This window comes from Nylanderia fulva, unplaced genomic scaffold, assembly GCF_048542155.1.
Source record: "Nylanderia fulva isolate GAGA-0341 unplaced genomic scaffold, ASM4854215v1 Scaffold27, whole genome shotgun sequence".
Taxonomy (NCBI): domain Eukaryota; kingdom Metazoa; phylum Arthropoda; class Insecta; order Hymenoptera; family Formicidae; genus Nylanderia; species Nylanderia fulva.
In genome coordinates, this window is record NW_028190336.1 from 1,833,763 (window position 1) to 1,859,518 (window position 25,756).

At 27.1% G+C, this 25,756-nt stretch overlaps 3 protein-coding genes across 6 annotated transcripts; 2 read left to right on the forward strand and 1 right to left on the reverse strand.

Annotated features, from left to right (window-relative positions):
- Positions 1 to 7,382: 7,382 nt before the first annotated feature.
- On the forward strand, positions 7,383 to 21,838 carry LOC114931430 (ATP-binding cassette sub-family G member 1). Of its 3 annotated transcripts, none has more exons than XM_029303453.2 (12): positions 7,383 to 7,639; positions 9,492 to 9,808; positions 13,898 to 14,015; positions 14,904 to 15,093; positions 15,656 to 15,801; positions 18,210 to 18,448; positions 18,673 to 18,869; positions 19,018 to 19,186; positions 19,321 to 19,421; positions 19,577 to 19,732; positions 19,822 to 20,062; positions 20,232 to 21,838. In XM_029303453.2, the coding sequence occupies exons 2-12, from the start codon at positions 9,640 to 9,642 to the stop codon at positions 20,399 to 20,401; spliced, it is 1,896 nt and encodes a 631-aa protein (XP_029159286.1). In that variant the 5' UTR covers positions 7,383 to 7,639; positions 9,492 to 9,639; the 3' UTR covers positions 20,402 to 21,838. The 3 variants fall into 3 exon arrangements, with proteins under 3 accessions (XP_029159286.1, XP_029159287.1, XP_029159288.1); XM_029303454.2 differs by having other exon boundaries at positions 9,546 to 9,808; XM_029303455.2 differs by having other exon boundaries at positions 9,550 to 9,808.
- On the forward strand, positions 21,687 to 24,164 carry LOC114931505 (ribonuclease Oy). 2 transcript variants are annotated; one of them, XM_029303588.2, is made up of 4 exons: positions 21,687 to 21,838; positions 22,575 to 23,049; positions 23,224 to 23,499; positions 23,902 to 24,164. In XM_029303588.2, exons 1-3 carry the CDS (start codon positions 21,777 to 21,779, stop codon positions 23,386 to 23,388), a joined length of 702 nt encoding a protein of 233 aa, XP_029159421.1. In that variant the 5' UTR covers positions 21,687 to 21,776; the 3' UTR covers positions 23,389 to 23,499; positions 23,902 to 24,164. The 2 variants fall into 2 exon arrangements, with proteins under 2 accessions (XP_029159421.1, XP_029159420.1); XM_029303587.2 differs by having other exon boundaries at positions 21,688 to 21,838; positions 22,575 to 23,091.
- On the reverse strand, positions 22,768 to 25,674 carry LOC114931504 (UBX domain-containing protein 1). Its single transcript, XM_029303586.2, has 7 exons — positions 25,493 to 25,674; positions 25,368 to 25,421; positions 25,137 to 25,298; positions 24,743 to 24,994; positions 24,422 to 24,656; positions 24,159 to 24,339; positions 22,768 to 23,964 (listed from the first exon to the last, which is right to left on the reverse strand). The coding sequence occupies exons 1-7, from the start codon at positions 25,546 to 25,548 to the stop codon at positions 23,918 to 23,920; spliced, it is 987 nt and encodes a 328-aa protein (XP_029159419.1). The 5' UTR covers positions 25,549 to 25,674; the 3' UTR covers positions 22,768 to 23,917.
- Positions 25,675 to 25,756: the final 82 nt, after the last annotated feature.

The window sequence follows — 25,756 nt, forward strand, 5'->3', positions numbered from 1 at the left end:
ATTTACGTTACTTTAATATAAATAAAATAGGACTTACATATATAAGCAGGCGTGTGCATATTAATATATTCTATTAATTATATTATTACATAGTGTATTCTATGATGACAATTATTATTGAATATTCGAGATGTTCAGTCAACTACCATTTATTACATGTATAAATTATAAAACTACAGTCATTATATTATATTAAAACTAACGCAAATTAACATCGCTATTTTTACAATTTCTTAAAAATTCCAATTTTGCTCTCGCTCTTATTAACAAGTAGTTCGCATTAATCCATTGTTTAAAATAATCTGCGGTTATTCTTCCAAAAACTCTATGAATAAAATTAAAATTAAAATAGTAATCAGTCCGTTTTGTGTTAAATTGACGCATTGTAAGGCCAGCGTATATTAAAAATAAATTAATATAAATTGTCGCTCGTGTATTGAAAACAAAGTGATAAATATAAGGCCAACTTATCGAGCTGAATATTCGAGATGTTCAGTCAACTACCATTTATTACATGTATAAATTATAAAACTACAGTCATTATATTATATTAAAACTAACGCAAATTAACATCGCTATTTTTACAATTTCTTAAAAATTCCAATTTTGCTCTCGCTCTTATTAACAAGTAGTTCGCATTAATCCATTGTTTAAAATAAGAGCGAGAGCAAAATTGGAATTTTTAAGAAATTGTAAAAATAGCGATGTTAATTTGCGTTAGTTTTAATATAATATAATGACTGTAGTTTTATAATTTATACATGTAATAAATGGTAGTTGACTGAACATCTCGAATATTCAGCTCGATAAGTTGGCCTTATATTTATCACTTTGTTTTCAATACACGAGCGACAATTTATATTAATTTATTTTTAATATACGCTGGCCTTACAATGCGTCAATTTAACACAAAACGGACTGATTACTATTTTAATTTTAATTTTATTCATAGAGTTTTTGGAAGAATAACCGCAGATTATTTTAAACAATGGATTAATGCGAACTACTTGTTAATAAGAGCGAGAGCAAAATTGGAATTTTTAAGAAATTGTAAAAATAGCGATGTTAATTTGCGTTAGTTTTAATATAATATAATGACTGTAGTTTTATAATTTATACATGTAATAAATGGTAGTTGACTGAACATCTCGAATATTCAGCTCGATAAGTTGGCCTTATATTTATCACTTTGTTTTCAATACACGAGCGACAATTTATATTAATTTATTTTTAATATACGCTGGCCTTACAATGCGTCAATTTAACACAAAACGGACTGATTACTATTTTAATTTTAATTTTATTCATAGAGTTTTTGGAAGAATAACCGCAGATTATTTTAAACAATGGATTAATGCGAACTACTTGTTAATAAGAGCGAGAGCAAAATTGGAATTTTTAAGAAATTGTAAAAATAGCGATGTTAATTTGCGTTAGTTTTAATATAATATAATGACTGTAGTTTTATAATTTATACATGTAATAAATGGTAGTTGACTGAACATCTCGAATATTCAGCTCGATAAGTTGGCCTTATATTTATCACTTTGTTTTCAATACACGAGCGACAATTTATATTAATTTATTTTTAATATACGCTGGCCTTACAATGCGTCAATTTAACACAAAACGGACTGATTACTATTTTAATTTTAATTTTATTCATAGAGTTTTTGGAAGAATAACCGCAGATTATTTTAAACAATGGATTAATGCGAACTACTTGTTAATAAGAGCGAGAGCAAAATTGGAATTTTTAAGAAATTGTAAAAATAGCGATGTTAATTTGCGTTAGTTTTAATATAATATAATGACTGTAGTTTTATAATTTATACATGTAATAAATGGTAGTTGACTGAACATCTCGAATATTCAGCTCGATAAGTTGGCCTTATATTTATCACTTTGTTTTCAATACACGAGCGACAATTTATATTAATTTATTTTTAATATACGCTGGCCTTACAATGCGTCAATTTAACACAAAACGGACTGATTACTATTTTAATTTTAATTTTATTCATAGAGTTTTTGGAAGAATAACCGCAGATTATTTTAAACAATGGATTAATGCGAACTACTTGTTAATAAGAGCGAGAGCAAAATTGGAATTTTTAAGAAATTGTAAAAATAGCGATGTTAATTTGCGTTAGTTTTAATATAATATAATGACTGTAGTTTTATAATTTATACATGTAATAAATGGTAGTTGACTGAACATCTCGAATATTCAGCTCGATAAGTTGGCCTTATATTTATCACTTTGTTTTCAATACACGAGCGACAATTTATATTAATTTACAATTATTATTATTCAATCTGTATATATTATTAATATATATAGTAGATTATATACAGGATACATAAAAAGTCTCGAGACGATTTAATAATTCGAAAAAAAGCATTTTATAAAAAAATGGTTTAGACAAAAATTGTAGTGTTGTGAGAGAATCTATTTAGTGGTTTGAACGGTTTGATTTTAGATTGTTAAAGTCATATCAAGATCATCGTGAATTTTTTAAATGGAACTACTATATTCTTTACATAAATCAATTCCTCACAATAATTCTACATAAAAAGTTATAAGTATATGACTAAAAAGGGAATAGTTTACGAGATACTTATTTATACTTTAATTGACATGTGTAATTTCATATAAACTAAAAAGTATCTCATAAAATATTTATTTTTTGGTCTTACTTTAATATTTTTATGTACATAATAATGGAATCGATTAGCATAAGGAAAACAAATAGTTAATTGTTTTTATTATATATTTTTAGTTTTTATTATATATTTTATACAAATAGTTAATTGTTTTGATTATATTTTTAAGAAAAAATATATAATCTTAGTAAATTAATTAGCAGCGATGTATATATTTTTAAATAACCGTTTGCTTCCTCTCATTATTTTATATAAATATTTTAAATAAAACTATTGAGATAAAATTATCGCAAAATGCCCAGACAAAACATTTTGCGCGGAAATACTTAGCCATTGCCTATAAAAGTGATAGTACACTTTGCGCGCGATCTCATCTCGTTATAAGCACGTAAGATGAGCATATTCAACAAGCATATTACTGTCACTATCACATCACTGACATATTTTTGGTAATTTGATATCCATTTGCACGTGATTTGCTGGTATATCAAATAATACATAAACTAACCATTTGCGTACAATATGTATGACTAAACATTTCCCACATGCAAAACTTAGGCAAATCTCGTACGCACAGTTTATATGCATGAAACGCGCAACTTTTGCACGCAAAAATTGTTATCTGGGTATATGCTTTCTCTCATTATTTTTTATAAATATTTTAAATAAAAGTATTGAGATAAAATTATCAGAAAATGAGTATTTTACCAGATATTTAATATAGTTTATGTGTAAAATGATGTTACAATAAAGTACAAAATATCTTACAAATTATTTACTTTTTTGTCATATTATCTTTATAACTTTTTATGTATAATATTGTAAGGAATTGATTTATATAAAAAAATATAGTAGTTTTATATATACAATATATTTAATACTCTGATATTTTTCAAGATGCATAACAATTTGAATGTGTAATAATAATTGACAACCGATGTGAGAGTCACGTCTGACAATATAATAATTGTCATCATGCTATGACTAGATCCAAATGTTAAATGAATTCATAAGCAGCAGATAACACGTTTTTATACATTTGGAAAAACATTAATCGATAATGATAATGCAAATAGTTATTTTTGTTATTGCTACGTATGTAAAATGTATTTAAAATCGAGAGATTAATAGTATTGGAAAATATTAAATATGTCAGGGACGCGTAATGCAAACAGTAAATTATTTAGAGCATAGAATTTTTTGCTATAATCATCTTTATTCTAAATTATTGTATGTCATGTTTTGTATCTATTGCCCGGTTATTGCAGCAATTTGCGTTGTAAAGGTCAATTTATTATCGTCAATTTTTCAATGATTCATTGAGATCTTTGTTGCAACCTTGATGATCTACTTCTAATATTCTGACTTAATATTCTGATAGTGAATAACCGCGATAATAAAAAATTCGCAAGACATATCCGTTAAAGTAAGTATCCGCTCTATCATTAACGATAAGCATAAATTTTCATAGCAACAATTATTACAACTAAATCATTTATTATCTACCATGTAATATAATTAATAATTAATTTTTTATGCATATTTCTGAACGTGATTAAAGTCATTAATTTGTATATGTATATATACGATATGTAATTGATTATGTGATTAATCATGATTAATCATAATTGATGACGATTGATCATAATTGATGACGATTGATCATAATTGATGACGATTAAATTTTTTAAACAAGCAAGATTTAATTAGAAAAATAAATATACCTATCTTGGTATTTAAAAAAGCAATTAGCGCGAATCCAAGGAAGTATAGCAATCGATATATTTTACATAATACGACATAATTTATTTTTACACACAGAAAAAAAGGAATCCTTGATTCAAGTATATTTTTATTCTTGAACGCTATTTGATTGATTTAAGCATAGAATGCTCTTTGTAATCACAAATTTTCATTTGCTTTAATAATAAATAAGTTTGTGTAAAGTATATTTTATCCTTAAGATATATTCTTGTTTTAAAAATCGCATATGGTAAAAACAAACTTAGTCACATTTGAACTAAGAATTATTATATATATTTGAAAGTACCGCTTATATCCGATGCACACTTGTCACTTGTCCTTGCAATATTTATAAGTAAATTTCCGCTTCAACCAAGAATATTTTGCACTTTGTTTTAAGGATAAATTATCCTTTATCCAAAATTATTTATATTTGGTGCTATTATAAGGATAAAATATACTTGAATCAAAGCATATTTGCATTCTCTCAAGGATACTGTTTTTTCTGTGCACAAAAGGTTAGATATATATACAATATTTAAAGAAAGATGTTTCAAAAATGTACATTATGTGTACAATATTTAAAGAAAGATGTTTCTGTGGAATAGTAATTTTAAAGAAATATCGATTTAGTACGAAACAATTTAGCTAAAAGTGACACATAGCAAACCTGTTTCTAAAATACTGCGATTAGATCTACTTCCGAAAGAATGGGCCCTTTACATTGTTGCGTAAGAAAAGAGGCCTCTTTTTAATCATCAATCAATAAATTTTTGTTAATTTGAAGTTAAGGCGCAATTGCTAACACATTCCTGCCATGCGCGAGAGATAATCAATTAATTAGCTCGTGTGAATGATGCAAATTGTCTGATGACGATAAATTTCACGCATACTTCTAGCATTGAATTGCGTCGAGAGTGGCGCTTAGTTTCTTTGTTTATATTTCTTTAGAGTTCTTGGAGAAGCAAAAACTATGATTGCTAATGATCTAGGATTCCATTTTATTATTAGCTCTAAAGTATAAACATATTTATCAAACAACAGAAGTTGAAGGTTGCGAATTTACTGAGAAAGAATGCTCTTATAAACACTTGACAATAAATATGTAACCCTTATAGAAATTTATTACTAGTAACGCTAATTTATCACTTATTTCAAGTACTTAATCACTAATTATTTCGAGTACTTAAATTACTGTATGTCAGTATTTTAAGTACTCGAAATAAGTGATTAATTGGCGTTACTAGATAAATTTCTACAAGGGAAATATCCAAATTTTGTTTTGAAAGGTATTGTTATTATTATCGAGTTGTTTTAATGCAATAAACTTTTCACAATCTAGATGGTAACAATTAATGTACATACGTACGTTTCTGTAATATAATGAAATTTATAACACGTGCGTATATAGACACATAAGAAAGAATTTCCTTTTTACAAAATAAAATCAAACTCTCAATGACAGAGCTATCTTCTGATGAAGTTATTTTTACTACACAATTAAGGTAAACAGGATGTCTCTTCATGATAATTTTATTATAAACAAGTAAATAAGTGATCTGAATGTGTATAAATATAGTAAATTTTATTCTTATCAAATTTCTTGTCTGCTTAAATTTTTGGGCAAATTAATTTTGCTTATCTAGAATTAAGAGATAAAAAAATCATTTTATTTTACATGTTATATTAATTATATTAATTATATTTATTCTATAATCTTAATCTAAATTTTAAAAAGGGATTTAGCTCTTAAAAGAAAGATCAAATGTGCAGATATTTTATAATTTATTAAAAAATCATTTTTAATATAATCACAGAAAAAAAGGAATCCTTGATTCAAGTATATTTTTATTTTTGAACGCTATTTGATTGATTGTATAGAATGATCTTTGTAATCAAAAATTTTCATTTGCCTTAATAATAAATAAGTTTGTGTGAAGTATATTTTATCCTTAAGATATATTCTTGTTTTAAAAATCGCATATGGTAAAAACAAACTTGTCACATTTGAATTAAGAATTATTATATATACTTGAAAGTACCGCTTATATCCAATGCTCACTTGTCACTTGTCCTTGCAATATTTATAAGTAAATTTCAGCTTCAACCAAGAATATTTTGCACTTTGTTTTAAGGATAAATTATCCTTTATCCAAAATTATTTATATTTGGCGCTATTATAAGAATAAAATATACTTGAATCAAAGCATATTTGCATTCTTTCAAGAATACTGTTTTTTCTGTGATGGTTAAGTAACATCCCAATATCATAATTTATTCATTGTTCGCGGACAGTATAAATTAGCTACCAACGAAATGAGTTTATTTTTTTAATTCAGGGATAATAAACTTTAATCGAATTCGGAATATACGATACGCATAAACTATTTATGTTAATTAAACTTAATTATGTATGACATGGGAATAATTCAAACATATGGAATAATTAAATTCTTTCGCTTATTATATCTTATCTTTATTGTTACGACATATTTGTGACAAAATTAACACACTATCACAAGATAGTTATTGGGCGTAACGTTTTAATCTATATTATTTCAACTGCAATCAATTAAAGTTAAAACTCATCAAGTGTAAACAAAAATTCCGATTTAATTGCTTTATTAAATCAATCGTGACAATGAATTATTTAAATCGCACACATACGAGTAATTTTTACGATAGCTACTATAAGTACGATCGATATTTGCGCAATATGGCGTCAAAACAACAGCTTTTTGAGACTAGCCTTGCATCTAGTTTTTCCTCTTTTCATTCTAGAATCACAAAATCGCCGTCTTTAATTCAGTCCACATTTTATTTGTCACCCAAACTGCGATGCAAAGAGTCATGACATTATTGTGTATAGTCGCAGTCACGTTGTGTGTAATGTGTGTGTTGTGACGTAATGAACGCTCATTCCAAGAGTCATGCTATACATATACACGAAGGGAAGATGTACACAGCTGTGCGGGAGCACCAAATGTTATTTCCGAGTCAGTCTACTGCCGCTGGTGGCAGCGCGCTGTGTATTCGCTGACTAATGTCCTTCTCGCCTATATAGTTCTTATCCCTGGTGAGGTTGTCGTGTTAATCAGTAGATCACGTTGTGCCATCGATGTGACATCAACGTGCATTGTTTGCAAATCACCAATGCCACCGTATTTCCGTTTAATAGCTACGCTGAAGCGGTGACGCGCAAAATTCAAGCATTTTATTGGGACAATTCGTAAGTTTTTATCGAATTCACGTGTAAAATCTTCTTACAACATGTCTCTTTATATATAGCTGTTATTTTATTACTTCAAAATAATTCAGAAATAATTTGTCTCATTTAAAATACCGAATATATGTAATAATTTATTAAGCTGCAAGTCATAGATTTTCAAAATTTAAAACTTTCGAAAAATTATTCTTTAAAAATATTAAAGTTAATTATATTTTTTATTTAATTTTATTTTTTATTCAACTTTAATTTGGATAGAATTTTAATATCAAGATTAGTTAAAGAGATAAAATATATAATTGAATGCAATGCATGAAAAAAAAACAGAAGAAATAAAAAGAATCAAAAAGAAAATTTACAAAGGAAAAAATAAAAAAACTGCGATAATTTGTACAAAAATAAAATTAAATAATCAAGAAATAAGTGAAACTGTAAATAAATAAGAAAGTGCAAAATATTATTTATGCGATATATGAAACTATAAAAAAAGAGGTATACAGATAAATTTGTTTCCTGAATGTATCTTCTTTGTTTCTTATCGTTCTCTTATCTGTATTCTTATCGTCTAATAACAACAGCTAGAAAATTTAGATTAATCAAATATTTTCTCCAAATATTTTCTTCAATATTTATTCTATAGACATATTATGGAAAAATAATTATGTGTATGTATAATTTGTTATTATTGTATTTAGAATAATATCAATAGAATGATGCACACAATGTGCAAAGCTATTTAAATTTAAAAATATAGATAAAATCTTAAGACTAACATGTATTCAGTTCGTATGAAAAATATAATTAAAATATAATTTCTCACAAAAACCATGGAATTATACTTATCAAATGTCGGAAGTGCGTTTATCAAATATCAACACTTCCAATCAACATGCCGTATACTCTATGATAAGTGACAAATGTGTATGCAAATATGTATATGACTTTTCTCAAACACAAGATAACAAAGCGGAAAAGAGCATAAAAGTTGTCACAATTGAAAAAGTTAGAAAAGTAACGCAGGAAATCAATGTTTACTTGTAAGATAAAAATAGTAAATAAGTTAAATTCTTTAATTCGTGTATATATTGATGAAAATTAACGACGGAGTAAACAACGGATGAATCAACTGATAAATCGTTTCTTCAATTATCTTCAATTGAGTCAATTTCAATGTAAAAAATTCATACAGCAAAAGGTTTCTTAAAAATTAATTACTTGACCATCTTAATCATCGTTTTTTTTTATCTAGTTGCAATCCTATTTATCGTTGTGTGTGTGTGTGTGTGTTTCACGCGATATATATTTACTTGTACATAGTTTATTATATCATAATTCTCGGACGGATGTTCGATCGAACACGCTCAGCCAAAGTTCAACGCGCTGAATAAGATTTACGTAATGGCGCATGCGTGTAATATAAAGTCGGAACTACATCACTGTCATTCACCTTGGATATTTATCCTATTTCACATACGTGGCAGCATATAAAATTATAAAGAAGATTATAAAAGAAAGGAGAGAATGAGAAAATTTCTTTAGACGACCTGCAATATCCTAAATGCAGTAATGCATGTGCATAATACATAATGCAATAAATAATACATAACAATAATACAAAAAGCTAAAAAGAGTCCAAAGAAAGGACCGAAACGTTTAAAATAATTAAAGAAAAATTTTAAACTTTGTCTGCATCTGGCTCTTATTTAGCCTGTGACTCTTTTCATACATGATCTTTTAATGTTATTAATTTCTTCTATACGTATACATAGTTCTGTACGTATCAATAATAAGTTTCCTTTCTTATTTTATAGCATCAGTTTGTATATGTCTTACGTTTATGTACATATGTTTTCAGTTATCATCCGTACTCTTCTTTAGTAATAACGAACAATTTTTTGCTACTCGGAAGCTAGCTTGCTCTTTACGGAAGAGAGGATATATCGGATAATGACATCCGCAAGTTGGAGATAAATCGTTCTCAGAACTCCAGTGGCAAAATAATTATGGAATCCACTACAAGAAACATAAAGGAAGCCGGTAACGGCGAAATTGTAAAAAAAATCCTCGACCATGACAAAAATTTAGTACGTACTGTGTCATATGCGTCGAAAATGGCCGCGGTGGACATCGAATTTAATAATTTGACGTATGTCGTGCCGAGCCCTAAAAAAGGTAAGCGCAATCATACATATTTTAAAATTAATAAATTAAAGTAATAGTAAAAAGTTGTCACATTTAATGATTTAAACTTAGATTGCTTTATAGCAGAATATGTAGATTTCCTCCAATACAGTACATTGTTCTTCTTTTTTATATTTATTAATTAATCCTATCTCTAACAATTATTATATTAATTAAGATAATTAATAATGTACATATTAATAAGATGATAACAGATTGCATTTTTATCAATGCACTACGTAAAGTGTTGTTTTTTACATACATTTTGTTCTAGTATTATCATAAATTAATATTGAAACACCATATATTTTACTATATAATTATAATTTAATAATTTAGTTACCATTATTTTAAATTAAATTATTAAAGTTTAAAAAAACGATTTATAAATAAGTGTTTCACTATATTTATTATTATTTTTAAATTTGTTTAGATTCGATAAAACAGAAATTTAATTAGATAAAAAGAAAAATTAATGATTAATGATAAAATTAAAAGAGCAAATTATATCTAATCTCTATAAAAAAGATATGGAAATAATTTTCTTCGTTCTAATTATCTAGAACGAGGAAAACTATTTCTATTATCTTTATATTATCATAATATAGTTTAATTATAATAAATTATAATTATATCATACTAGACAAATATTTAAGTTCATCTAAAATATATTAACTGGAGACATAAAGGTGTCATTAAGATTATGTCAAATCGGAGTATATATGTACGTGACTTCGTTAATTCTACTCATTTGTGACTCAAACAAAGAATAAAGTTTTTGCTCGTTTTTTCATTCAACATCTCTTATTATTTGCAATTCAATTCTTACTCTCACTTGATACAGACTAGATCTCTTGATAGAGATTGGAAAACACAAAAGAGATTAAATATATAGTAAAAAATAATGACATCAAAATAAAAAATTGCAGCAATAACATAACAAAGAATAAAGTTTTTGCTCGTTTTTTCATTCAACATCTCTTATTATTTTCAATTCAATTCTTAAGCGGGGAGCACACACATTTGCATAGGCGCATAAGCGTAAATATAAGAATCTTGATTGGTCTATGAACGTATGCATAAGAAATTCAACCAATCGAATTTCTTATGCATATGTTTATGCGCTTATGCAAAAATGTGCTCTCCGCTTTACTCTCATTTGATACAGACTAGATCTCTTGATAGAGATTGAAAAACACACAGTAGATTAAATAGTAAAAAATAATGACGTCAAAATAAAAAATTGCAGCAATAATATAAGAATGTTCAGATTGCGATAATTTTAATATGTTTAACACGTGTACACACTCTCATACGTGTAAGCACTAATGTATACAATGTTAATTAAAAAAAAAAACGACAATGCATATACGATAAAACCATGATATAATCATGCATTTTAATGATGACGACTCGCTTATCCATGTTAATCGACAATTTTCTCCGAAGAATAGAATATAAAAAATCTTGAAATGTTGATATCTTTTTTCCATATTAATTAATAAATCAGTAAAAAACTTTTTTTAATTACAAGCAGTCATAATTTTAGTTAGAAAAAATAGATCTGTAATTCAAAATTTAATTCATATTTTAATGACAAAATTATTTTTATACAATTAGACCTGTGTCGGTATCATTCAAATAATAAATTTATAGCACAAGAATCATGATTTTTATATCTATTGTAAAACTTACATTTATGCACATTATGTAATTAGATAAGTCATAGAAATATTGCTTTCTTCCCGTAATTTCTTGCCATGAGAAAATTCCGTATATAATTCGCAACTTACAATAAAGATCCGTAATGCCACTATAATTTGCTGCGTTTTCTATGCAGCCGCAATATTTTCTCACCGCAAACGTTTATCTTATAGATAAGCTAACCTTCATATATATATATAATATTCTGTTATTCTCATTAAATTCAAAATTTATAATCTCCGAATCACTCCTTTATAATTTGCTGCGTTTTCTATGCAGCCGCAATATTTTCTCACCGCAAACGTTTATCTTATAGATAAGCTAACCTTCATATATATATAATATTCTGTTATTCTCATTAAATTCAAAATTTATAATCTCCGAATCACTCCTTTATTACATATGTATGTGTTGAACTTTATTAGACAACATATAATTTACAAAGTCATTTACAAAGAATTCCATGAAGATAAACGTTAAAAGGATTTTAATAATGCATGCATTTAGTTGTTATGTTAATATACTCATAATTAACAAAATGATCGTGATAAGTAATAAGAAGCAAAACCATTTCACAATGTATAACATCAGCAAATTCTTTTAATTCAAAAATGGTATAGAAATATACTTGCAAAATCCATTCTGTGTGTGTATTTGTATTAATTGTTGATAGTATTATACATTTAGGTAATCGGTGAAACATTAATATTAAAGTAATTGCATTATAATTTTTTTAAATTATGCTTTGACGTATAACATTGTGTGTCTTAAAACCCGTAGTTATGGAAATAATTACTTTTCTATAATACATTCAATTTTGTTGATACATTTTGTGAAGGATACATTGAAATCACCAGTCATTTAAACCAATTTAACATGTTTTCGAGAAACGTACGTTTTAACGTGCATATATACAGGCATGTATTTAAGTATTGTATGTATTTAAGTTATGTATATGTATGTATATGTATGTATTTAAGTTGATTCTAAAGTCAAAAGTCGCGAACCACCATTTGCGAGTTACTTCACAATTAGATACATTTAAATTGTTCTCATCTTCAAAACTTCAGTGATTAAAGTCGTTGCGTGATTATTTCTGGCAATTAGACATACGGATATTTAATTATGAATACTTAAATGAGCCTCATAAACAATCAATGATATATAATCATTAATTGAGAACTCAATTTGTCTTGCACGGAAAAAAATGGATGCTCTAATTGCTATTTTCCGGAATAAGAGAAGAATATTTGCTTGTCATAAAAAATAAGAATTCATTGACAATAATTTAGTAGCAATACATAGTTGCGCTTTTGTGCAATATGTTACACTTGCAAATTTGCATTATTTATTTTTCTTGTAATTGCATAACGCGCGTATATAAGTAATAATATTCAAGAATTTGTATACAGCGATGTTTACGCAACATCCTACGATGCAAAATACAAACTTGATTGCTATTGTTTCTCTTCGAAATTCAAATAATACATGATGTGTGAATTTACAAAAAATGAAATTATACTACATATATATATCTGATAATAATAACAAGACACTAATAAGGCCAGTAATTCGCTTACGTAAATAAATATGTACAACAAGTAAACGTAATCAAATCTATATACGTATGCATATATATATATGTATATATATATATATATTGTACATTGTAATTGTTTAAATTTTCATTGAGACACATCTTCACTATCATGACACAATTATTTATATCTCTTTAGCTTTGTTTAATTTTTCAATTTGTGCGAATAAAATATGCAAAATATACTGTTTTTTTTTTTAAAGAAATCAGCATATTTTGCATATTTGCTAAGCGTTGCAACTTATTAACTTCAATAATAATTCAAAAGCATTGATTATATGGAAAATCACAAGAATTAACATGATGTAATAATAAATGTTACATGATAATTTGAATGACTGTACATTTTATATTATAATTGGGAAGCGACTGATTCCATATGTATTTGTGTAACCTTGCATACTGAAATTCAACACTAAACAAAAAATAAAACAAAAATGTTTGTGAATGACACAAATAATCTTGCAAATGAGCTCAAGGAAATGCGTGACATATATGATGCTTTTTTCATACACAATCTCATCTTACGTAAACTTTTTACGATAACCAACAGTTTTATCAACTATGTAATAAAATTCTCTAAATGCTATCGAAGTTTATAGTTTATGATTTATGAATCCAATAATTTCAATATCTTATAGATAATTATCTTTGTTTTCTTTGTTAAGAAACATGGATTTGTACAGCAAGCGTCTTTAATAATTTTAATTAATAAAATTATTTTAGCAAATAAAATTATTTTTTAAATATATTATTCGATATTTATTTTAAATTTGCAGAGTCAAAGATGCTTTTAAAAGAAATAAGCGGACAATTCAAATCGGGTGAACTGACAGCGATTATGGGTCCTTCGGGTGCCGGAAAATCGACGTTGCTTAATGTTCTTGCCGGGTACAAGTATGTAATTAAATATTCAGAAATTATAATGAACTTTGTTGACCATAGCAAGATTAGTTTTATCAATATCACGTCATTATATTTACTTGAAATTCAATTAATTATTCTTAGATTCTCAGATTCAATCAGACATAATTTATAATTAAAATTAAAAAACAGAATATCTTTTATTTCTTCTTATTAGTTCTTAATGTGATTTGTTTTTTGCAATAAAAATTTAATTATTGCTACATTATCATTACGTTACACATACATATTATCAAAGACATAATATTTTATGACATTCCATATCTACACTGAGAAAAAAATAATATTAATATGACTAAACGTGTTTAGTCAATGGAATTTTTTTAATTGAGATATTTAAATGTTTAAGTCAAATACACTGCAATATTGTTAACTAAAACGCTTAATTTGGAACATAATATTTTTTCATATTGACAAATATTTGTTTGACAGCTCGTAACCGCCGCATTTAGTTAAATTAAAAAAATTTTTTTGGTTGAACATTATTTTTTTCTCAGTGTATTTTCGTTTCGATATTTCTACAATTATTTAAGACTTCAGGAGTTTCAATTATTTACGTTTGAGTTATATAAGATTATGTGCACTTAATAACTCTGTAAGTTACATAACGCTTGACAACTTTGTGGCAAACTTCAATGATCATTAACATCAAAAGGATATAGCGTATCGGTTAAATAATCAATAACAGTAATTAACATAATGACAAATGTTATACTTGGAATAATTGTATATTTTGTATCATAAAGTTGGAGAAGCGACGAACAATAGGAAATTCCGTGTATTATAAATATTTGCAATTTGCAATACAATATATATATATATATATATATTTATATTATAAAGCAGAAATTCTGTATCTAGATACACAAATATAGGTGGAGCGATAAATATCAATCAAAAACCACGGAACATGCAGGAATTTAAAAAAATGTCGTGTTACATAATGCAGAACGATCTCTTCCAACCAAAACTCACCGTTATGGAAGCGATGTCCTTCGCAGCAGACTTAAAAATTGGTAGACAAAAATCGCAATCCGAAAAACGTATCGCCGTAAGTATAATTTTTCGTAACTTAGTATAATATTATGGCAGAATATTTTAACGCTTTATACTAGAAGATAACACCAAGGTAAGCACGGTCATTTCGATACACAAGGACAAAGATTGATCACAGGCAAAAGCGAATTATTTAATGAAACTATATTATATCTAAACATTTCTTGATAAAACGTTTTTTGATAATGCGTTGTAAAAAATTCAGTTGCTTCTGATACAAATCAAATTATATGTATATCGTATATCTCTCTTCAAATTCAGACCTTTTCAAAAATATTTTTACGTGATTATCAATAGAAACAAGAATTTAAAAATTCATCTAAAACCTTCATTTCAAGCATCTTCTTAAAAATAATATTATTATATTAATTTCGTCAAATCTAATTTCCGATTAATATCATTCTTTTATAAAAAAAAATATTAATGTGCATTTAAGCAGTTTAATGTGATTAAAAACAGACAGAGGATAGCAAGAAGCAAAAATTGATATCTATCTTAGTATCAATTTAAGTTGTAAATCCACATTTTCAGAAGGCCAATACGACGATTGATTTTAGATAAGCGACATTCTGGAAACACTTAGATTATCTACAACACGAGACACGCTTGTAGAAGAACTATCTGGCGGCGAAAGAAAGAGACTGGTTATCGCGCTTGAACTAGTTAATAATCCACCTGTAATTCTTCTTGACGAACCGACCACGTAAGTATCAAAATAAAAAATTGTTTGTTGATTGCGTTTGGCTCATAATTAGCCCGTCCTTTGTCAAAAAAATTGTTTATCTCATTTTCTTAATTATAATATATACCTACAAATTTTGATTCTCTTAAATAAGACTAGTTAATAAATAATTTTTTGTCGATTATCAAAACAAGACTATTCGTTTCTGTTAGTTTTATTTTTGAACGCTAAACACGAAACTGGTATTTAAATTGTTTTATCACGTTACAATTTTAAGAAATTTGCAATTCAAATTGCAAATATTTTTACCTACTTCATATTATAGCTACAATATGTGACGTGCTCGAAAAGATTTATTGCAATCAAAATAAAGATTAAGGCCTTCAAAAAAACGTTCAACTCTCAAAAGGAATTTTGGGTGTCAGTTATAATTAATAAGATGTTCAATAATAAGATGATTAAATATGGGATGTATTGCGGAAGTTAGCTGTGATTTGTCATTAACTATTTACCAAATAACTTTTAATTATATTTATTTAAATTTAAAGGGTTTTTATAGGTTGCTAAATAACGAATCTATGTCAAAATTGTCAAATTTAAAATACAAGACTCAATTCTCTCGCATTTAATTATTTATTTCGATAGGGGAGTCAAGGGGTTTTTGAAATAAAATCTCGAGTAAAAGATTATTTCAATTTTCAAAGTCTTGGTTAGTACACCAAGAGTAATATGTGCCTTGTGCACGATTTGTTTCCATAGCAACATCCACGTTTAGCTCTTCACGCCTTCTTATGATTTAGATTTATATTTATATTACAGAGCCTATTATTGAATCTTAGTTGTTTACAAGACTCAATATTAAAAAATCAAAGGTTGCAATTGAACGACCAACTCAAGCATAAATTTTTTATTAATTTAAAACGATGTTTCGACCATCTACTTGCGGTCCTTATCAAGTATACAGTCTTTGGTGATCAATATAATTCTCAATATAATTCTGAGAATTATATTGACCACCAAAGACTATATACTTGATAAGGACCACAAGCAGATGGTCGAAACGTCGTTTTTTTATTTTGAATTAATAAAAAATTTGTGCAAAGAATTAATCGCTCAATTGTAACCTTTGATTTTTCTACTAGCGTTTGAATAATCTAATTAATATTAAAAAATGTTTATTGCAATCTATAAATATTTTTTAAATTATGACATCTGCCATATTAATACCAAAAATTCATTTTGAGGGTTGAAAGTCCTAACAACATACTTTATTTTAATCGCAATAAAACTTCTTCATCTCGATACATATTGTAGCTATGACAAAGTTCATGAAAATAGCTCTTCTTTGTATTTTAATTGTAATTATCTCAAAATTGTGCCGTGATGGAACATAAAAAGCACCAAACACTATAAGAAATGATTAGTTTCGTCATTCAAGTCATTTTTTTTGTTAAACTGTGTTACGAGTATTAGACCTAATAAATATACTACTATTATATAATGATAATTATATTTTTTCTGTGGAATTAACGGAAAAATAATAAACTTTGCGTTTTTATCTTGACGTAATCGATTAATTTTTTTCTGCGTATAAGTGACTGTGCGCTTCTTGAGAGCAGAAATTCACAGTAAATTCTAAAGTAATCAAAGTAATTACAGTTTTTAAAGTAAATTACGGTTGCATAAAGTTATCATGATATATTGGAGTTACAAAATGCAAGAAAAGAAACAATTTTTAATCTCAATGTTTTCAAATTATAAATCTAGAAAATTCAAATAAGAATGCAAAATATGTATCAATAATTATCCAAAATTTTATTCTAAAATTGCAATATTGCTGTATACGTACTTTAGTATTAATAGTGTTTATATTAATTTTAGGAACTAAGTTTTTAGATGTCAGAAGCATTCTTTCATTGTATAATCTTAACTTTATATATTACTCAATTAAAAAAAGAGAAAAAAACGATTTTGTGCAATGTAAGAGGTATTGTGATGTAAGAATATGTGAATAAGTGCATAAGTAATTTATGCACTTGACCTAGAGCATATATCGTTTATTTTCTCTCTCTCTCTCTCTCTCTCTCTCTCTCTTTCTGACAGTATGAAGAAGCTTGTGCGTCAATTGTTAAACAATTATTGATCAATGCTTTCTATCACAATCATGACATATGTCATATACATAATTAAGCAGTTATAAACGTAAAAAAATACTTAATTATACATATAATATTACATAATTCAATAAGAAAAAGTAAATAAAACATCTACTCATAATAAGAACTTTGAAATTTGCTAGTAAATATAATAAAAATAACGTCTTGTTTCACACGTATATCTTCGTGATGATGATCGTAGTGCAAAATTTTTTTCTAAAATATATTAATATTGTACAAGCATTACAGAAAAAATTTGTAATTTTTTTTCAGTGGATTGGACGAGTTGTCCTCTTTTTATTGTATTGATAGTCTTCAAAAACTGGCGCGTTTTGGACGTAATGTCATATGTTCCATACATACTCCAAGCGCGAATACCTTTAACAAATTTGATAACGTTTACGTCGTGGCTGCCGGACAATGCGCTTACAGAGGAACCCCGAATAATGTGTTGCCATTCTTACAAAACCTAGGTATAGAGTGTCCGAAGCATTACAATCCGGCGGACTTCAGTAAGTTATGTTTTTCGTGTATTGTATTTTTCATGAGATTTATGATTTCTTTCAATATTTCATATGTGTTAATACTGCGTTCTATTTTGAAAAACACTAACATTTTTTGTAAAGAAGATCTCAAAACTTTAAGACACATTTAATTTAATTTTAATCAAAATTATGTAACGATGCTTAGATATACTAAAAGATATTACGTTATTATTTCTAATATTTTTTTTAAGTAATAGAAATCTGCTCGGGCGATTATGGTTCCCATCTAACCGAACAACTGATCACTTATGTCAACAAGTTACCGATTCTTCCGATTTCTCGAGCAAAATATGATCTCGATCTTGATAAGATGAATCCGAAAGTCTTTTGGTTTGATCAATTTAAAACACTACTCAAGAGAATGTTCCTACAGCTTTATCGAAATAGAGTAAGAATCGAACACATATTGCATTACTAAAGCCAAATAATTTAAGATAATTATTGTAATGCAAGAGATTTGAAAAAGCTTAATTCTAATTCAAAAATCTATATATTATAGCTATATTAAATAAGCATATTCTTCCGTATATTTGCAGGATTACATCTATATGAAAATAGTGTTACATATTTTCTTAGGATTGGTAATTGGTTCACTGTTTTTGAATATGGGCAACGATGGTTCCAGGGCTCTATTCAATTTTGGGTTTTGCTTCGCGTGTTTGATTGTATTTCTGTACATACCTATGTTACCAGTGTTAATGGAATGTAAGTATAATATATTAACAGTTATTATGTTTGACTTCGTCAAAGATGAAAAGACATTGGAAATAATTATATTCTATTAACTTTATAAAAATCAGCTTAGGATTGTATTATATCTCAATATTCTTTCGTTGCAGTTCCTTTTGAAATTCGCATAATGAAGCGGGAGCACTTTAATCGTTGGTACAATCTTAGCGCATATTACTGCTCCTTTACATTAATCAGTATACCTGTACAGGTTGGTTCCTCTGATAAATGTTTTATTGCATAGCATAAATATTTCATGTAGTAGCTATTTTTTATTTAGATATTTTCATTATTTCATATGTTAGATTTTTTAAGTCTATATAATATACATTATTTTAAAAAATTTTCCTCTCTATCTTTTCTCAGATACTGTTAGGTTTTATATATCTCTCGATGGTCTATCTCATTACGGGACAGCCCCTTGAGTGGCATAGGTCCAGCATGTTTTTCTCTACTTGCTTCGTCTGTAGCTTCATCGGAGAGAGTATAGGACACAATATTGGTAGCATATTCAACTCTATAGTACGTTTAGAATTATAATAAAAATTTAATACAAAAAAAACATTCTTTGAAATTAATAAGTATAATAACTGATGTATCTTTTTTTTTAGAATGGTATATTTATTGGTCCAGCACTCACTTGTGCCATGATTTTAAACGCAGTACAAGGCTTTGGCGATTTTACTCCTCTTCCGATTCATCGAACATTAATCATGTATAGCAGTTACATCCGATATGGATTGGAAGCTTTAACAGTATCCATGTATGGTTTTGATAGACCGAGATTACCTTGCCCAGTGGAAGAAGTGTATTGCCATTTCAGTTCGCCTAAGGAAATCTTTCGAACTATCGGTACGAACTATAATCCTACCCGAACTCGTCATTTTGAATAGTTTAAGATGCATATTTTACGTACGGCATTTATATTCTATATTATTAATGATTTTCTCTGTCTCGATTTTATATCTTAATAATATATAAATGATCAAAATTAAAATAACATCTTGGTTTGTGTTTACAGGTTTGCAGAATGAGCCAAATTACTGGTTGGATATGCTAGCTCTTCTTATTATTTTATTTATTTGTAAAGTAACATTATATTATTTATTGAGGCAAAGAGTGCAACCAAACAAAACTTTCCAAATGCTCTTCATAATCGGGGATTATTTCAAGAGCCAGCTGAATATGTGATCATTAATAAATGTTTGCATTATTCATATATTTGAGCTATATTATAATACATTTAGCTCAATACTCTTTAAAAAATAAAAAATTTGAAATATAATTGTGTAATAAAAACACAATTGTTGATGCAATAATATGGTCAACGTGATATTAATTATAGTAAAAAAAATACTGATAACAAAATATTGATAATCTGTTATATACTTTTAATTAAATAAAAAAGTAAATTTCGTATAACTCTTTTGCAAAATGTAAAATTTTCTTCTCTTTGTTACTATACTGTCAAATTCATATCTGATGTTGCATTGATTTTAAAATAAAATACGATATTCTTATATATAGAATTTATATATTAAGCAGTAATTTAATCTAAAAAAAGATATACGTAGTATTACAGCACTCTGTAAAAAAAAGTGATTCTTCTTTTATAAAATTATAAAAGAAGGTAGCGATGCCATCTAGCGTTATCTAATGCTGTTTCTATATTGTTCACGTTTATATATTTAGTTGCATGCTTGCAAGAATTTTTCTATCTATATTACTTTTATTTATTTTATAAATTGTACTACTATATATTAGAGCACGATGTAATATCATGATTTTTTTGTATTATTGGACATGCGTCATATCCCAATAATAAAAAAAAAACTGCAGGCGATAAGTATAAATAAACTAAGTTATAGCAAATTCGATATGTATAGCTATGATTCTCGATAAAATGTCGTTTTAGTATTTTTTGACTCATTTAATGCAATCTAACTGCAATTTTGGCACGCATAATCAAATGTAATATAATAATGATGACATTATAATAATATTAATTAAATACTCTTTTTTTTAATTACAGCATGCACAATTTTATATGATTTGATTTATCTTTTAAATTAAAAGTAACTGTATTTTGATCATAATTCATCAAGTATCAAAATTAGTTATTATAATTAAAATAATTATTATAATAATTATTGCTTTAGATAGTTAATGCAACTGATTATTGAGAAAGGTCATAATTGTATAAAAAATATCTAAAACAAAATTTACAGTAAAATAAAATAATGTTATAAGTTACTTTATGCAATTATGTATGCACAATTATGTCAATTAAACTCAATTGGGTGTGATTAAAAACACGCTCCTTTTTCAATATTTATTAGTATCTTCACGATATATCTGCTTGAATATTTCACAATAATCAAGTTAGATAGACCATCTGTTCCTAACATTATGTATAATACAGGGGAATGACAGGAAAAGATGGTGGTGGCAACTGCAGAAAAAGGTAGTGGGAGAGTTGTGTGAACTCATTTAGCTCCAACGCTTCTCTCGGAACCAGTATCTACTCTTTCCACGTGGAACAATTTTTTGCTCACTTCCTAACAGGATGCACAAGTATAATATTGCATTGTATATTTTCTTACTATCTTTATTGTGCATCACACATGGGTAAGTAAACTAATTTTTAATACTCGTTGATATAAAAATAAATTGTTCAAAATATTATATAATTCGCTGTCAATATTTTGATAAATAAAGATAATATACGTTATCATTAACACACCTGTGCACGTACAGATATTAACAAATACGATATCGAAATGCGTAAAAATTATTTAAAAGGAAAGTCCTAGCGTATTGTAATGTAATTAATTTTGTTTTAGATATTTTTTATACAATTATGACTTTTCTCAATAATCAATTACATTAATTATTTAAAGCAATAAGTATAATAATAATAATTTTAATTATAATTATTTTTACTACTTGATGTAATAAAAAAAATATTTCTATAATTTAAGATAAATTAAATACCAATGTCAAAATACATGTACTATTTTTGAGAAATTATTTAATGACGAAATAATTAGCACGAAGTAAACTTCTATATGGTTTGATCTTCTTTTAATTAATCAAATAATCGCAATCGAAAACTATTCATATTGTTTTATTAAATACTAAAAGATAACGACATTATTCAATCATATAATTAGTTATTTTTTTTATACACAAAATATATAAATAAATCAATGTAGATAATTTTAGACTTTTTTGTGTTTTTCTAAATATATATATATATAATTCTAAAATAATTTAAAAAAGTATATGTTTATTAGAATTTACGTTATGCTTTGAAGCAAACTGCAATTTAAAAAGATATTTAAATTTCATGTATTTTTAACAGAAAACAATTCGAAAAATCCAATGACTTTGATGTTTTGATATTTACTCAACTGTGGCCAATGACAGCTTGTTTTATATGGAAAGAAAATTCCGAAAAACACAGCTGTTTATTACCAAAACGAGACGAATGGACTATTCACGGTATCTGGCCAACAAAATACAACACAAAAGGCCCAGAATTTTGCAATAGTTCGCTACCGTTTAATGCAAGCGCTCTGGCGCCTTTGCAAGATGAATTAAAAGAAAATTGGATCGATATTCAAAACGGATCCGAGCCTTATACATTTTGGAAACATGAATGGAATAAGCACGGTACTTGTGCAGTTGTAATAAAAGCATTAAACAATGAATATAAATATTTTCAAGAAGGATTAAAACTACACGATACCTACAATATGATAAACGTACTCGCAAAAGCAAACGTTTTACCAGGGCAAAAGTATATGATAGAAACTATGTTGACAGGAATTCAAAAGGTATTAAACAAAAAAGGTCAAATAATGTGTGTCCAAAACAAGGTATATCCAAAAAATTATTTTGATACAAACCAAATTTGTATAAATAATTTTTTTACAAATATAAAAAATAATTTAATATATTAAATTTTCTTATAAAAAACATCTATATATATAGTTTTACTCTTTTTTTAGAAAACAGGTGAATTATATGTAAGCGAGATAAGACTCTGTTTCGACAAAGCATTGCAATTAACAGACTGTGATGGCATTTATCATTTTCCTACAAATTGTAATAAATTCAAAGAGATAATATATCCGAGTAATGTACCAAGCAATTATCATGTAATACAGTTATAATAATAATATTGAAATCATTATGTGCGTGTATGCACAACTAGATAAAAATTATTAAATTATATTGCATATATATATTATACGTATGTAATATATGCATTCAAATTTATCATGGTAAGAATTTAATAAAATAAATCTTTGTAGAATAAGATAGAAAAATAATATAATTTAGCTTTCTCTTCGCCTAAAGAAATATGTTTTAGTTTAAAAATATTTTAGATTAAGATATTTACAATAAAATCTTTAAATTAAATTATAACTATATGATAAACAAAACACAATTAGTTTAATTTATAATTAACAAGATTCCCAAACCTGTTTTTCTATCTTTATCTAAATTTTTATCATTTAATCTTTTTAATCATTGTTATTCATAAAGAACAAAATAACAAAAAAAATAAAAAGTTGCATACTACAGAGAAGATTACCGATTGTTTATAATAAAGAATATCATTATATTAGCATGAATGTCTTATAATTAATCTGTATGATAATATACATTTTTGCTTACATTAGAGCATCACTGGTCACATCATTCCACCTTCTTTTGGACGATTACGACTGCTGAAGGTACCAAACCTGCAAATTAAATAAAAATGTTATACAATCTTCAAAAAGAAAAAAATTTTGCATTTGCAACAATATCAGGCAAAATATTGCATAATATTAATTGATAAAACTGCACTAATTGCATCGGTAAATAATAAGACTTGTAATGAATTATATATATGTATTATATGTATATTATAATAATAAATTATCAATGCCAATACCTAATACATCCAATGGTGTATCATAATCTTCATCTGTGAATACTTTCTTGGGAAATGTTGTCATTAATTGAAAGGGGTCTTTACCATCTGTCCTATTCATTTCAATAAACAATCTTACTGCGGATAATTGTTCTTTGCTTCCAAAGCTTTGTGTCAAAGCTTCTCCATTAGTAAGCCTGAGCTAAAGTATTATTTGAAATATATTACATGTATATATAATATATTCTTATATTATGTATTATACATGTATTTGATTTCAGTACCTGAAGCTTGGTTTCAGTATAATCCTTTCTATGATGTGTAGATGTAGATGAAGATGTTGCAGACAAGGGAGCTGAAGCTGTATTAACTGACTGATTATTTTCACCAGTTGCTTTAGCTCGTCTTGCTGCTTTATCAGCTTCAATTTGAGCTATAACTCTTTGTTTTGCTTCTTTCTCTTCTGCTTTTTCCCGTTTTCTTTGCTCCAAGAGCTTCTTCATTTCTAACTCTTCCAATCTGTTACATAAATAAAATATTGATTTATATATATATTTGATCTAAGATTTAGATATCTCCATTATTGATATTATCTTATTTCTTACTTTTTCCTAGCTTCAGACATTTCCTTTCCTGAACGTATCCTATTTTTTTCCCTTTCAAGTGCATCTTTCTTTTCTTGTTCCTCTCTCTCTTTTCTCTTCTGCCTTAATTTTTCTTCCAATATTTTCTTTTGCTCTCTCTTTTCTTCTTCTGTAAGTGGTTTCTTTTCTTCTGTGCTTTCGGAAAATCTATTATGCCCAGACTTTGTGGCATGAAATTCAACTTCTAAGCTAGATTTGAACAGCTTTCCACATCTACAAAGTAGTTTAAAAATATAATAATATCCATATTCTTTCTGATAAAATAGTATTTATATGAAAAAGCTAAAATGTATCAATCCCAATGCATAATCAAATATTCCTACATTTAAAACCTTAGTTTTGTATTTCAACATACACATCACATTTCGTGGATTTAGCTGTTTCAGTGGTGGATACCAGTTCATTGCTAGCACTAGCAACATCATCCTGTATCGGTGTGTCAGCAGCTAACGCTGGAGCACTCTCCCCTATGGAGGGTTCAGGGGCTGGTTCAGCTTCATCCGAATGGGCCAGCAGCCTAAAATAAAAAAATCAATAGCATGATTAATAACACGACAAAGATTATACTGAAGAATTATATTCATACCATTCCATCGCTGGTTCCACGCCTTTATTACCAGTGATCTTCAAAGCCTTCTCACTATACAACAAAACGATTAAATGTCATCACAGGTTAGAGTAGGAAGACGTAACGTTTATCTACGAACTTACGCCTTGGATATGCTGAAGCCCATGTCTACAAGAATATCTATAACGCCCGACGACATTTTGCGCTGTTTGTTGGTAGGTTCAACGTCAATATATCACTTTGAGGTCTTTCTGACCAAACTCCGTTGTCCGAAAATTAAATGTCACGTCGAATCGACGCGCTACTTATACGCCGACCAGATTGAAAATTACTTTTAGCATGGCGACGGATTTCATTTAGCGCCAATTTCAAATTTGGAGCCAGTTTCGACAAATCGATTCATAACT